The sequence below is a fragment of the Mustelus asterias genome, chromosome 11 (genome assembly GCF_964213995.1).
Source record: "Mustelus asterias chromosome 11, sMusAst1.hap1.1, whole genome shotgun sequence".
NCBI lineage: Eukaryota > Metazoa > Chordata > Chondrichthyes > Carcharhiniformes > Triakidae > Mustelus > Mustelus asterias.
Genome location: NC_135811.1, coordinates 62,325,385 through 62,339,192, shown reverse-complemented (window position 1 = coordinate 62,339,192; position 13,808 = coordinate 62,325,385). Strand labels below are relative to the sequence as shown.

The 13,808-nt window shown below is 44.6% G+C and overlaps 1 protein-coding gene across 2 annotated transcripts in view; it reads left to right on the top strand.

Annotated features, from left to right (window-relative positions):
- tspan15 (tetraspanin 15) overlaps positions 1 to 13,808 on the top strand; it is a 143,417-nt gene that overhangs the window by 33,286 nt on the left and 96,323 nt on the right. For both annotated transcript variants that reach the window (XR_013498994.1, XM_078223656.1), the window contains exon 2: positions 1,203 to 1,388. Coding sequence is in view for 1 of the 2 variants with exons in the window: in XM_078223656.1 (XP_078079782.1) it covers positions 1,203 to 1,388 (186 nt within the window). In the remaining variant the exon portion in view is untranslated. The remainder of the gene's footprint in view (positions 1 to 1,202; positions 1,389 to 13,808) is intronic.

Sequence of the window (13,808 nt, the reverse complement as noted above, 5' to 3'; positions counted from 1 at the left end):
TGGAGAGAGCATCAAGACAGGCTAAAAAGATGTGTATTGTCTCCAGACAAGACAGCCAGTGAAACTCTGCAGGTCCACGCAACTGTGGGAGTTACAAATAGTGTGACATGAACCCAATATCCCGGTTGAGGCCGTCCTTGTGTGTGCGGAACTTGGCTATCAGTTTCTGCTCAGCGACTCTGTGCTGTCGTGTGTCGCGAAGGCCGCCTTGGAGAACGCTTACCCGAATATCAGAGGCTGAATGCCCGTGACCGCTGAAGTGCTCCCCAACAGGAAGAGAACAGTCTTGCCTGGTGATTGTCGAGCGGTGTTCATTCATCCGTTGTCGCAGCGTCTGCATAGTTTCCCCAATGTACCATGCCTCGGGACTGGATTGATTAGTTGTTAGATTAGAAGACTGGATTAGTTGTAAGTATTCGCATTCCAACCATTATTCATGTAAATTGAGTCTGTGTCTTTATAAGTTCTGTTTGTGAACAGAATTCCCACTCGCCTGAAGAAGGGGCTTAGAGCTTCGAAAGCTTGTGTGGCTTTTGCTACCAAATAAACCTGTTGGACTTTAACCTGGTGTTGTTAAACTTCTTACTGTGTTTACCCCAGTCCAACGCCGGCATCTCCACATCATGTAGGATGACTGCATGGCTTCAAATTAAGTTAAGTTTATTTGTTAGTAAGAAGTAGACTTATATTAACACCAATGAAGTTACTGTGAAAATTCCCTCACTGCCGCACTCCAATGCCTGTTTGGCTACACTGAGGGAGAATTTTAGCGTGGCCAATACACCTAACAAGCACGCCTTTTAGACTATGGGAGGAAACCAGCGCACCCGGAGTAAACCCATGCAGACACAAGAAGAACGTACAGGCTCCGCACAGACAGTGACAAAAGCCGGGAATTGAACCTGTGTCCCTGACGCTGTGAGGCAGCAGCGCTGACCACTGTGCCATTGTGTCACCCCACAAAGGTATTGGTTCATGTGCAGGAATCATGTGACCATTTGTATGTTAAAGAAATGTTGAAAAAACCTACAGATTTTTTGGAGTGTAGGGAAGGTTTGCTTAGAGTGCCCCAGAATATAAGAGGGGTATTAAACTTTTCGATGGGGTTGGTCTTTCTACAAACATTAAAAAACTCCATAGAAATCAACACAAGATTTTTTGGTCCAATTTTACTTGTGCTGATACTGTTTCCTATTTTTCAGTTGATCGGAGGCTTTATCCTGTGTATTGGTATATATGCAGAAGTTGAACGGCAGAAATACAAGACGCTGCAAAGTGCTTTTCTAGCTCCAGCTATAATTCTCATTTTGCTGGGAATTCTGATGTTTGTGGTGTCTTTTATTGGTGTTCTAGCATCTCTACGGGACAACTTGTGCCTTCTTAAAGTGGTAAGTTATTCATTTTGTTTTTGTATACTGGCTTTATTGGTGTTTACCTCTTAATGGCATTGATTGGAAAAATGTATCAAGGCGGAATGTGCCTAATGTATAGCTAACTTTCCATGTGGTTTTTCTGCCTAGTTAATTGAACATTTTCCCCTGAATACTGTATTCAGATTCAGATTGTATTTTATGAGTAATAATAACATAAAGTGAAATCATTCCAGTTAAGTCATGCATATATTTCAACTATAAACTCCTGCTGTACGTAAAAGCCAGTAATTACCATGTCCAAAGTCTAACTTTTGTTCCTAACACTGTTGTCGTTATCATTGTTCTTTGATTGTGAAGAAAACTTTATTTGTTTAGCTGGCAAAACAAGGTTAGGTAGAAATCATTTTGTAAAAAAATGATTGCATTATAAGGAAGAAATCCTGAAATGTAAGACCTAATAACTTCTATTAGCCTGGAAATTAATGGTGTTATCAAGTAAATATGTTGCATGTTTGTATCAAATTCCCCAACTATTTTACCAAAAACATTAACCAGTATATTTTAAATGGTTTAATACCTTACAACTACATATTTAGTGGTGGTGAGTCAATAACCCTTGCTACTGCTTAGCATTGTGAAAATATGGATAATTTTGCTACTCTAGTTTCCTGATTTTTAGCACATCAAAGCCTGAATGATATTGAGCTTCTTGAGTGTTGTTGGAGCTGCCAACAACAGAATTGTGTCTTGTAAACAGTGGACAGGCTTTGGGGAGTCAGGAGATGGGTTACTGGCTGCAGAATTCCTAGCCTGATCTGCTCTTGTAGCCAGTTAATTGATATGGCTGGTTCACTTCAGCTTCTGGTCAATGTTACACCACAGCTTGTTGATAATGGGGGTTTCGGCCATTGAATGTCAAGGGACAATGGTTTGATTCCCTCTTGTCGGAGATAGTTGTTGCCTGGAAAGTGTGTGGTGCAAATGTTACTTGCATTTGTCAATCCAAGCCTAGACATTATCCAACTCTTCCTGCATTTTAATGTGGATTGCTTCAGTATTTGAGTCGTCGCGAATAGTGCTGAACATTATGCAATCATCAGCGAACATCGCCACTTCTAGCCTTATAATTGAAGGAAAGTCACTCATGAAGCAGCTGCAGATGGTTGAGCCTAAGACACTACCCTGAGGAATTCAAGAAGGCAATTCATCATCACCTTCTCAAGGGCAGTTAGCAATGGACAATAAATGCTGGCCTAGCCAGCAACACTCGCACCCTGTGAAATAATTTTTTGGAAAAGGTTTAAAGGTGAGAAACTAGTATCCGTGGAAAACTGTTTTTTGCACAAATCACTAATTTGACATGCAGGTACAGCAAGAAATTAGGAAAACAAGTGTATGTTGCCCTTGTTAAAAATGAATTGGAGTATATAAAAAAAAACTTACTGCAATTAGGTTGGACTTTGGTAAGGCCACACCTATTATACTGGGTACAGTTTATCTAAACAAAAGTGTACTTTCCTCACAGGAAATGCTTCAAAGATTTACTGGAATGAGAGGATTTTCCTTTGGGAAGATATTGAGTAGACTGTCCCTATAATTCCCCAGAACTTGGAGAATGAGAAGTGATTTTATTGAAACATAAGTTCCTAAGGGACTTGACAGGGTAGATGTTTCCCCGGCTGAGAAGTCTAGAACTAGGGGCTAGGGATGACAGTCTCAGGATAAGGGGTCAACCATTTCAGACTGAGGAGATTAAAAATGTCTTTATTTAGATGGTTTGGCATCCTGTATTCAGGATTATGATTTAGTTTATTTAGTTCTTCGAAAATGTGACTAAACACATTGATGAAGGGAAAGCGATAGATGTGGTTTATATGGATTTTAGCAAGGCGTTCAATAAGGTCCCCCATGCAAAGCTTCTCAAAAGTGAGAGGGCATGGGATCCAAGGGGCTGCTGCCCTGTGGATCCAGAACTGGCTTGCCCAAAGGAGGCAGAGAGTGTGTATAGATGGGTCTTTTTCTAATTGGAGGTCGGTCACCAGTGGTGTGCCCCAGGGATCTGTTCTGGGACCCTTGCTGTTCGTTATTTTCATAAATGACCTGGATGAGGAAGTGGAGGGATGGGTTGGTAAATTTGCCGACGTCACCAAGGTTGGTGGGGTTGTGGATAGTCTGGAGGGATGTCAGAAGTTACAGAGGGACATAGATAGGATGCAAGACTGGGCGGAGAAGTGGCAGATGGACTTCAACCCAGATAAATGCGTAGTGGTCCATTTTGGCAGGTTGGATGGGATGAAGGAGTACAATATTAAGGGAAAGACTCTTAGTACGGTAGAGGATCAGAAGGACCTTGGGGTCCGGGTCCATAGGACTCTCAAATCGGCCCCGCAGGTGGAGGAGGTGGTTAAGAAGGCGTATGGTGTGCTGGCCTTTATCAATCGAGGGATTGAGTTTAGGAGTCCAGGGATAATGATGCAGCTATATAAGACCCTTGTCAGACCCCACTTGGAGTACTGTGCTCAGTTCTGGTTGCCTCATTACAGGAAGGATGTAGAAAAGATTGAAAGGGTGCAGAGGAGATTTACAAGGAAGTTGCCTGGATTGAGTGCCATGCCTTATGAGGATAGGCTGAGGGAGATCGGTCTTTTCTCCTTGGAGAGACGTAGGATGAGAGGAGACCTAACAGAGGTATATAAGATGTTGAGAGGCATAGATCGGGTGGACTCTGAGGCTTTTTCCCAGGGTGGAAATGGCTGCTACGAGTGGACACAGGTTTAAGGTGCTGGGGGGTAGGTACAGGGGAAAGGTTAGGGGGAAGTTTTTCACACAGAGGGTGGTGGGAGAGTGGAATCGGCTGCCGTCAGTGGTGGTGGAGGCAAACTCAATAGGGTCTTTTAAGAGACTCCTGGATGAGTACATGGGACTTAATAGGATGGAGGGTTATAGGTAGGCCTAAAAGGTAGGGATATGTTCGGCACAACTTGTGGGGCCGAAGGGCCTGTTTTGTGCTGTAGTTTTCTATGTTTCTAATACAGAGATTGATAGATTTGTGTATCCTGAGGCAATCGAGGCACATGGAGATACTTGTAACTTCTTGCAGCTGAGATTGAAATTCAGCCGTGATCCTATTGAATGGCAGAGTGAGCTCGAGGGGCTGATCTACTTAGTCCTTCTATTTCTTTGTAATACAGTACAGTTCGGCCCATCAAGTCTGCACCGACAGTATCTACCGCTAAAGGTGCGCAAAGCCATTTTCCTACACTTATCCCATAACTTTGAATATTAAGATATTTCAAGTGCTCATCCAAATATTTTTTAAAGGTTGTATGATTTCCAGCCTCTACTACCTTCCCAGGCAGTGCATTCCACATTCCCACAATCTTCTGAGTGAAAAGAATTTTTCTCAAATCCCTTCTGAATCTCCTGCCCCTCACCCTAAAACTTTGCCCCCCTCATGATTGACCTCTCAACCAAGGGGAACAGCTACACACTATTCACCTGTCCATAATCTTATCCACCTTAACCATGTCCCCCTCAGCCTTCTCCGCTCGAGAGAAAACCATCCAAGCCTATCTAGCCTTTCCTTATTGTTCAAATGCTCCATCCCAGACAACATCCTGATGAATCTCCCCTATAGTGCTATCATGTCCTTCCTATAGTGAGGTGACACAATACTCTAGCTGTGACCTAATCAACACTCTGTACAACTCCAACATTGCCTCCTTGCTCTTATACTCTATACCACGACTGATCAAAGTGTCCCATATACCTTCTTAACTATCCTATTCGCATGCTCTGCTGACTTCAGGGATCTGTGAATAATGACCCCAAGATCCTTCTGTGCCTCTGAGCTTCCCAGTGTCCTGCCATTCATTAAATACACCCTTGTCTTGTTTCTTCTCCCAAAGTGCATCACCTCACACTTCTCAGAGTTAAATACCATCTGCCACTTCTCTGCCCATCTGGCCAACCCATCTATATCTTCCTGTAGCCTACAACCATTTTTTTCACTATTAACCACCCTACCAATTTTGGTGTTGTTTGGAAACTTGCTCATCACTACTCCCACATTTCCATCTATATTGTTTATGTATATAACAAACAATAAGGGTCCCAGTACTGATCCTTGTGGTACACCACTAGACACCAGCCTCCAGTCACTCAAACCACCACTACCCTTTGTGTCCTATTATTTAGCCAGTTTCTGATCCACCTTGCCAAGTTTCCCTGAATTCCATGTGCTTTAACCTTTTCAATCAGTCTCCCATGTGGGACCTTGTCAAAAGATTTGCTAAAATCCATGTAAACTACATCAACTGAACTTTCTTCATGCACACACTTGATCCGGAGTATAAGCAACAGTTTCTCCTTTTAACATATGTTTTAAATTGACTTAACTCAATGATAGTACTGGCACTTGGGCTCTCAAGTGCCAGTGCAGAAACCTGAGCACATCATTTATGCTGTCACTTCAGTGGGCACAGTGCTAACCTTAAAATAGCACTGCCACTCTCACTGGATTGCACTTTAAGAAAAGTTTCAGAGTCCTCACCAACATCCATTCCTCAACCAACACCATTAAAACAGACATCTGGCCACTCCCCTCACTTATTCTGTGCATGTTCGTTGCTGCATTTCCCTACAATACAACATTGACTATACTTCAAAACTACATTATCAGCAATCATAGAATCCCTACAGTACAGAAGGAGGCCATTTGGCCCATCGAGTCTGCACCGACCACAATCCCACCCAGACCCTATTCCCATAAAGCTCATTTAGCCTGCTAATCCCCTTTACTCTAGGGTCAATTTAGCATGGCCAATAACTTAACCTGCACATCTTTGGACTGTGGGAAGAAACTGGAGCACCCGGAGGAAACCATGCAGACATGGGGAGAATGTGCAAACTCCACACAGACAGTGACCCGAGGCTGGAATTGAACCTGGGTCCCTGGCGCTGTGAGGCAGCAGTGCGGACCCTGTGCCACCCCAGCTATGAAGTGCCTCGAATCATAACTGTTCCTATAGAAATGCAAGTTATGTATATTACATCTGTTGTATATTGTACACACTTTGTGTCCACATTAGCCTTCCTCCCTGTCAGCCACACGCTATGGTGACATTGATAACTGTCACTGCTCATGGGCTCTGTGGATCCTTGCATGGCTGATGAGCCCGATTCTAGAGCCGCACTGCTGGCCGCACACTTTGCAGGTGTTTCTGGAAGGTGGGATTGGCCCTTGGACTCAAAATCACTGGGATTCCTTTCTCGGGCTTCCTTTCTGTGCCTCCTCTTGCTGTTGGATATTCTCAAAGAATTGTATCCCTTCAAACAAGAGGTTCCTCTAGGTGGGTTTCTTCTGAGCAAAGGTCTCCCAGGCATTGACATCTACATTGCATTTCTTGAAGTGAGCCTTCAGGGTGTCTCTGATGTGCTTCCTTTGTCCTCTTCTTGTTCAGGAGCCTGCCTTGAGTGGGTGAAGATGATTTGCTTTGGCAGTCAGGACTCTGGCATCCTAAGCATGCTGCAGGTTGGTTTCAGATGGCCATGGCCTCGATGTCAGTGCTCTTCGCTCCTTCAAGAATGCTGATGTTAACATGCCTGTCCCGCCCAGCTGATTGGAGAATCCATCTCAGACAGTGTTGATGATACCTCTCCAGGGTCTTGAGGTGGCATTAGTATGTAGTCCAAGTTTCTGAGCAATGAGGGTGACTCCTTGTACACAAGGATAATAGTATGTGCATGGATGTCATGATCGTCGAAGACACTCGTCCCTAGGTGTCCAAAGGGAGTGCTCACAGATTGGATATGATGATGGATCTCTGCATCAGCCTTAGATGAGAGGTGAAGGGAAATGTACAGTAAATGGCAGAACCCTTAAGAGTATTGATAGGCACAGGAATCTAGGTGTACCCAGGTAACGGAAAATGGCAACACACGTGGAGAAGGTAGTTAGGAAGGCATACGGCATGCTTGCCTTCATCGGCTGGGGCATTGAGTTTAAAAATTGGCAAGTCATGTTGCAGCTTTATAGAACTTTAGTTAGACCGCACTTGCAATATAGTGTTCAATTCTGATCACCACACTACCAGAAGGATGTGGAGGCTTTGGAGAGGGTACAGAAAAGATTTACCAGAATGTTGCCTGGTATGGAGGGCATTAGCTATGAGGGGAGGTTGGAGAAACTTGGTTTGTTTTCACTGGAACGACGGAGGTTGAGGGGCAACCTGATAGAAGTCTACAAGATTGAGAGGCATGGACAGAGTGGATAGTCAGAAGCTTTTTCCCAGGGTGGAAGAGTCAATTACTAGGGCATAGGTTTAAGGTGTGAGGGGCAAGGTTTAAAGGAGATGTATGAGGCAAGTTTTTTACACAGAGGGTGGTGGGTGACTGGAACTCACTGCCATTCGGTATGCTTCGGCAAAGGTGTCAAGCATGGCGTGGAGATTTTATTCTACAAGAGTGGACATGGCAATGTCATCTGCATACTGAAGTTCCACGAGCAGTGTCTGTGTCGTTTTCTTCTTCGATTTCAGCCGGTTGAGATTGAAACGTTTTCCTTCCATCCATTCTTTAAATGATGTCTACTTCACTGGGAAGCTTGTTCTTGACAAGATGGAGAATGATGATGGTGAATATGTAGAAAAGGTTGGGTTGGGGGAGGGGGCACCCCTGCTTGATTCCAGTATTCAAAGGTTCCTGTCATATTTCCATTGGTGAAGACTGTTGGCGACATCTTGTCATGGAGGAGTCGGAGGATATTGATGAATTTTTCTGCACAGCTGACCTTTAACAGGTCCACATTACACTTCCCGATTGGGTCAAAAGCCCTGGTCAGGTCGATGAAGGCCATGTAGAGTGGTTGATGTTGCTCCTGGAATTTTTCTTGAAGTTGTCAAGCAGTGAAAATTATGTCCATTGTTGCACGGTTTGGTCAGAAGCCATGCAGGCTCCCTGCAAGAATTTCTTCAGAGACTGGGAGAAGGTGGCTAGCAAGGATTCGGGCTATGATCTTTCCAGTGATGGAGAGTAGAGCGATTCTGGGGTAGATTTCACAGTCCGCTTTGTCTCCTTTCTTGAATCATTGAGGTCGGTAGGGATTTTTTTTCTCCAAGAATTTAAGGAACAGTTGATGGAGATGAAGGATGATCTCTTCTTCTCCAAGTTTGGAAATCACTGGAATCCTGTCCACTCCTGCGGCTTTTTCATTCTTCACGTGTTTAATGGCAGCTTCGACTTCACCCACACTTGGTGAAAGTCCAAGATCACCTCTGGGAGTTGAGGCATTTCCTCAAACACAGTGGTCAGTGCGGACCCGATGGGCTGAATGGCCTCATTTTGCGCTGTAGGGATTCTATTCTATGACATTCTCATCTATGATTGTATCACAGTTTAGGAGTTCTTTCAAATATTCTCTCTCTCAGAAGGGTTCCGTCCTTACACCGCAACAGTTTGAGGACTAGGGTGTTGGGATCATATATTGCCTTGGCAGCACTGAAGAAGCCGTGAGTGTCGTGTTTGTTGATGAGGAGTTGCAGCTCCTTAACTTTCTCAGTCCACCATTGGTTCTTGATTTTCCTAGTTCTTTAAAGTTAAAGTTTATTTATTTAGTCACAAGTAAGGCTTACAGCAACACTGCAATGAAGTTACTGTGAAATTCCCCCAGTTGCCACATCCGGCGCCTGTTTGGGTCAATGCACCTAACCAATACATATTTCAGAATGTGGGAGGAAACCGGAGCGCCTGGACGAAACCCACGCAGACACGGGGAAAACGTGTAAACTCCACACGCACAGTGACCCCAAGCTGGGAATCAAACCCGGGTCCCTGGCACTGTGACGGAGCAGTGCTAACTACTGTGCTACCGTGTACTTCTGCCTTTGCTGTTTGATGAGTTCTACCCTTTGCCTTGCTGGTAATGTCATTTTGCCAAGTGATTTCCTTCTCTCCAATTTTGACGGTATCAGGCAGGAATTTTCAACAGTTAATTGGGGGAGTCTGTGGGAAGGCAAAGGGACATCTGGTAAGTGGGAGGCTCTCAAAAGTGTGTTAACCAGGGTTCAGTTTAAGCACATTCCTCATAGAGTGAAAGGCAAGGCTGGTAGAAGTAGGGACAGTAAGTCTCTCACCACCAGGTTAAAGTCCAACAGGTTTATTTGGTAGCACAAGCATTCGGAGTGTCACTCCTCCTTCAGGTGAGTGAGGAGTTGTGTTTGCAAACAGGGCATATACAGACACGCACTCAATTTACAAGATAATGGTTGGAATGCGAGTCTTTACAGGTAATCGAGTCTTAAAGATACAGCCAATGTGAGTGGAGAGAGGGTTAAGCACAAGTTAAAGAGATGTGTATTGTCTCCAGTCAGGACAGTTAGTGAGATTTTGCAAGCCCAGGTAAGTCGTGGGGGTTACAAATAGTGAGACATCAACCCAAGATCCCGATTGAGGCCGTCCTCAGGTGTGCAGAACTTGGCTATCAGTTTCTGCTCAGCGATTCTGCGTTGTCGTGCCATGGGGACCAAATTCTCACCTCAATATGCCAACATCTTCATGCACAGGTTCGAACAAGACCTCTTCACCGCACAGGACCTTCAACCGACGCTATACACTAGATACATCGATGACATTTTCTTCCTTTGGACTCATGGTGAACAATCACTGAAACAACTATATGATGACATCAACAAGTTCCATCCCACCATCAGACTCACCATGGACTACTCTCTGGAATCGTTTGCATTCTTGGGCACACGCATCTCCATCAAGGACGGTCACCTCAGCTCTTCACTGTACCGCAAACCCACGGATAATCTCGCGCTGCTCCACTTCTCCAGCTTCCACCCTAAACACGTTAAAGAAGCCATCCCTGTGGACAAGCCCTCCGAATACACAGGATCAGCTCAGATGAGGAGGATCGCAACAGACACCTCCAGATGCTGAAAGATGCCCTCATAAGAACAGGATATGGCGCTCGACTCAGCGATCGACAGTTCCGATGTGCCACAGCTAAAAATCGCACCAACCTCCTCAGACGACAAACACGGGACACAGCAGACAGAGTACCCTTCATTGTCCAGTACTTCACTGGAGCAGAGAAGCTACGACATCTTCTTCAGTGCCTTCAACATATCATCGATGAAGCCTAACATCTCACCAAGGCCATCCCCACACCCCCACTTCTTGCCTTCAAACAACCGCACAACCTCAAACAGACCATTGTCCGTAGCAAACTACCCAGCTTTCAGGAGAACAGTGACCACCACACCACACAACCCTGCCACAGCAAGCTCTGCAAGACATGCCGGATCATCAACATGGATGCCATCATCTCACGTGAGAACACCATCCACCAGGTATACGCTACATACTCTTGCAACTCTGCCAACGTTATCTACCTGATACGCTGCAGGAAAGGATGTCCCGAGGCATGGTACATTGGGGAGACCATGCAGACGCTACGCCAACGGATGAATGAACACCACTCAACAATTACCAGGCAGGAGTGTTCTCTTCCTGTCGGGGAACACTTCAGCGGTCACGGGCATTCAGCCTCTGATCTTCGCGTAAGCATTCTCCAAGGCAGCCTTCATGACACACGACAACGCAGAATCGCTGAGCAGAAACTGATAGCCAAGTTCTGCACACATGAGGATGGCCTCAACCAGGATTTGGGTTCATGTCACGCTCTCTATAACCTCCACGACTTGCCTGGGCTTGCAAAATCTCACTAACTGTCCTGTCTGGAAACAATACATATCTCTTTAACTTGTGCTTAACCCTCTCTCCACTTACATTGTCTGTATCTTTAAGACTTGATTACCTGTAAAGACTCGCATTCCAACCATTATCTTGTAAATTGAGTTTGTGTCTATATATGCCTTGTTTGTGAACACAACTCCTCACTCACCTGAAGAAGGAGTGACACTCCGAAAGCTTGTGCTACCAAATAAACCTGTTGGACTTTAACCTGGTGTTGTGAGACTTCTTACTGTGCTTACCCCAATCCAACGCTGACATCACATCAGAAGTAGGGAACCCTGGATGACTCGGGATATTGAGACCCTGGTCAAGGAGGAGAAGGCATACGACATGCATAGGCAGCTAGGATCAAGTGGATTCCTTAAAGTATAGAGGGTGTAAGAGTAGAGTTAAGAGAGAAATCAGGAGGGCAAAAAGAGGACACTAGATTGTTTTGGCAGATAAGGCAAAGGAGAATCCAAAGAGCTTCTACAAGTACATAAAGGGCAAAAGAGTAACTGGGGAGAAAGTAGGATCTCTCAAGGATCAACAAGGTCATCTATGTGCGAATCCACAAGAGATGGGTGAGATCCTAAATGAATATTTCTCATTGAGAAAAGCATGGATATTAGGGAACTTGACAAATAAATAGTGATGTCTTGAGGAGTGTACATATTGCAGAGAAGGAGGTGCTGGAAGTCTTAAAGCGCATCAAGGTAGATAAATCCCCAGGACCTGATGAAATGTATCCCACGGCATTGTTGCAGGCTAGGGAGGAAATTACGGGTCCCCTAGCAGAGATATTTCAATCATCAGTAGTCACAGATGAGGTGCCTGAAGATTGGAGGGCGGCAAATGTTATGTCTTTGTTAAGAAGGGCTGGAGGGAAAAGCCTGGGAACTACAGGCTGGTGAGCCTCACATTTGTAGTGGGTAAGTTGTTAAAGGTATTTTGAGAGACAGGATCTACAGACATTTAGAGAAGCAAGGACTGATTCGGCTCAGTCAGTATGGCTTTGTGAGTAGAAAATCATGTGTCTCAAATTTGATTGAGTTTTTGAAGGGTTAACCAAGAAGGTAGATGAGGACAGTGCAGTTGATGATGTCTGCATGGACTTTAGCAAGGCCTTTGACAAGGTACCGCATGGTAGGTTGTATAAGGTTAAATCTCGTGATTCAGGGTGAGGTAGCTAAATGAATACAAAATTGGCTTGATGACAGAAGACAGGTGGTTGTAGAGGGTTGTTTTTCAAACTGGAGGCCTGTGACCAGCGATGTGCCTCAGATCAGTGCTGGGTCCATTGTTATTTGCCATTTCTATTAATGATTTGAGTGAGAACTTAATAGGTATGATTAGTAAGTTTGCAGATGACATCAAGATTGGTGGCATAGTGTTCAGTGAAGAAGGTTATCTCGGATTGCAACGGGATTTTGATCAATTGGGCCAATGGGCTGTCGAATGGCAGATGGAGTTTCATTTCGATAAATGCAAGGTGATGCATTTTGGTAGATCGAACCAGGGCGGGGCTTATTCAATTAATGATGGGGCATGAGGGAGAGTTATAGAACATAGCGATCTAGGGATACAGGTTCATAGCTCCTTAAAAGTGGAGTCACAGGTGGACAGAGTGGTGAAGAAGGCATTCGACATGCTTGATTTCATTAATCAGAACATTGAATACAGGAGTTGGGATGTCTTGTTGAAGTTGTACAAGACATTGGTACGGCCACACTTGGAATACTGTGTACAGTTCTGGTCACCCTATTATAGATTGGATATTATTAAATTAGAAAAAGTCCAGAAAAGATTTACTAGGATGCTACTGGGACTTGATGGATTGAGTTATAAGGAGAAGCTGGATAGACTGGGGCTTTTTTCTCTGGAGCATAGGAGGCTGAGGGGTGATCTTATAGAGGTCTATAAAATAATGAGGGGCACAGATCAGCTAGATAGTCAATATCTTTTCCTAAAGGTAGGGGAGTCTAAAACTGGAGGGCATAAGTTTAGGGTGAGAGGGGAGAGATACAAAAGAATCTAGAGGGGCAATTGTTTCACATACAGGATGGTGAGTGTCTGGAGCAAGCTGCCAGAGGTGGTAGTAGAGGCAGGTATAATTTTATCTTTTAAAAAGCGTTTTGACAGTTACATGGGTAAGATAGGTATAGAGGATATTGGCCAAACACGGGCAATTGGGACTAGCTTAGGGATTTTTAAAAAAGGGGTGGCATGGACAAGTTGGGCCGAAGGGCCTGTTTCCATGCTGTAAACCTCTATGACTCTCTCATCAATGAGGTCTTGGATGATGTGGATGTTGTCGTCAAACTAGTCTTGGTGTTTCTTGGTCTTGGAGCTGATGGTTTCTTCACAGTTTATGATGGCTGTCTTCAGCTCTTTCCAGTTTTCCTGCACCCCATTAGAATGAACGCTTTGGAGAATTTGGTGAAGATATTGTTGAAAGTTCACTGGCATGCTTGGCTCGTGTAGCCGCTCAACTTTGGTCTCTTTTCTGAGCAGTTCTCTCATCTTCCACTGCTTCTGGTAGATATTGATGGACATAAAGAAGTAGATGAGCTGGTGGTCTGTCCAGAAGTCATCTGCACTGATCATCGCTTTGGTGATGAGGGCTTCCTTTTGGTCTTTGGATTGGATGATGACAGTCAATCATGTGCTAGTGTTTTGATCATTGATGTCTCC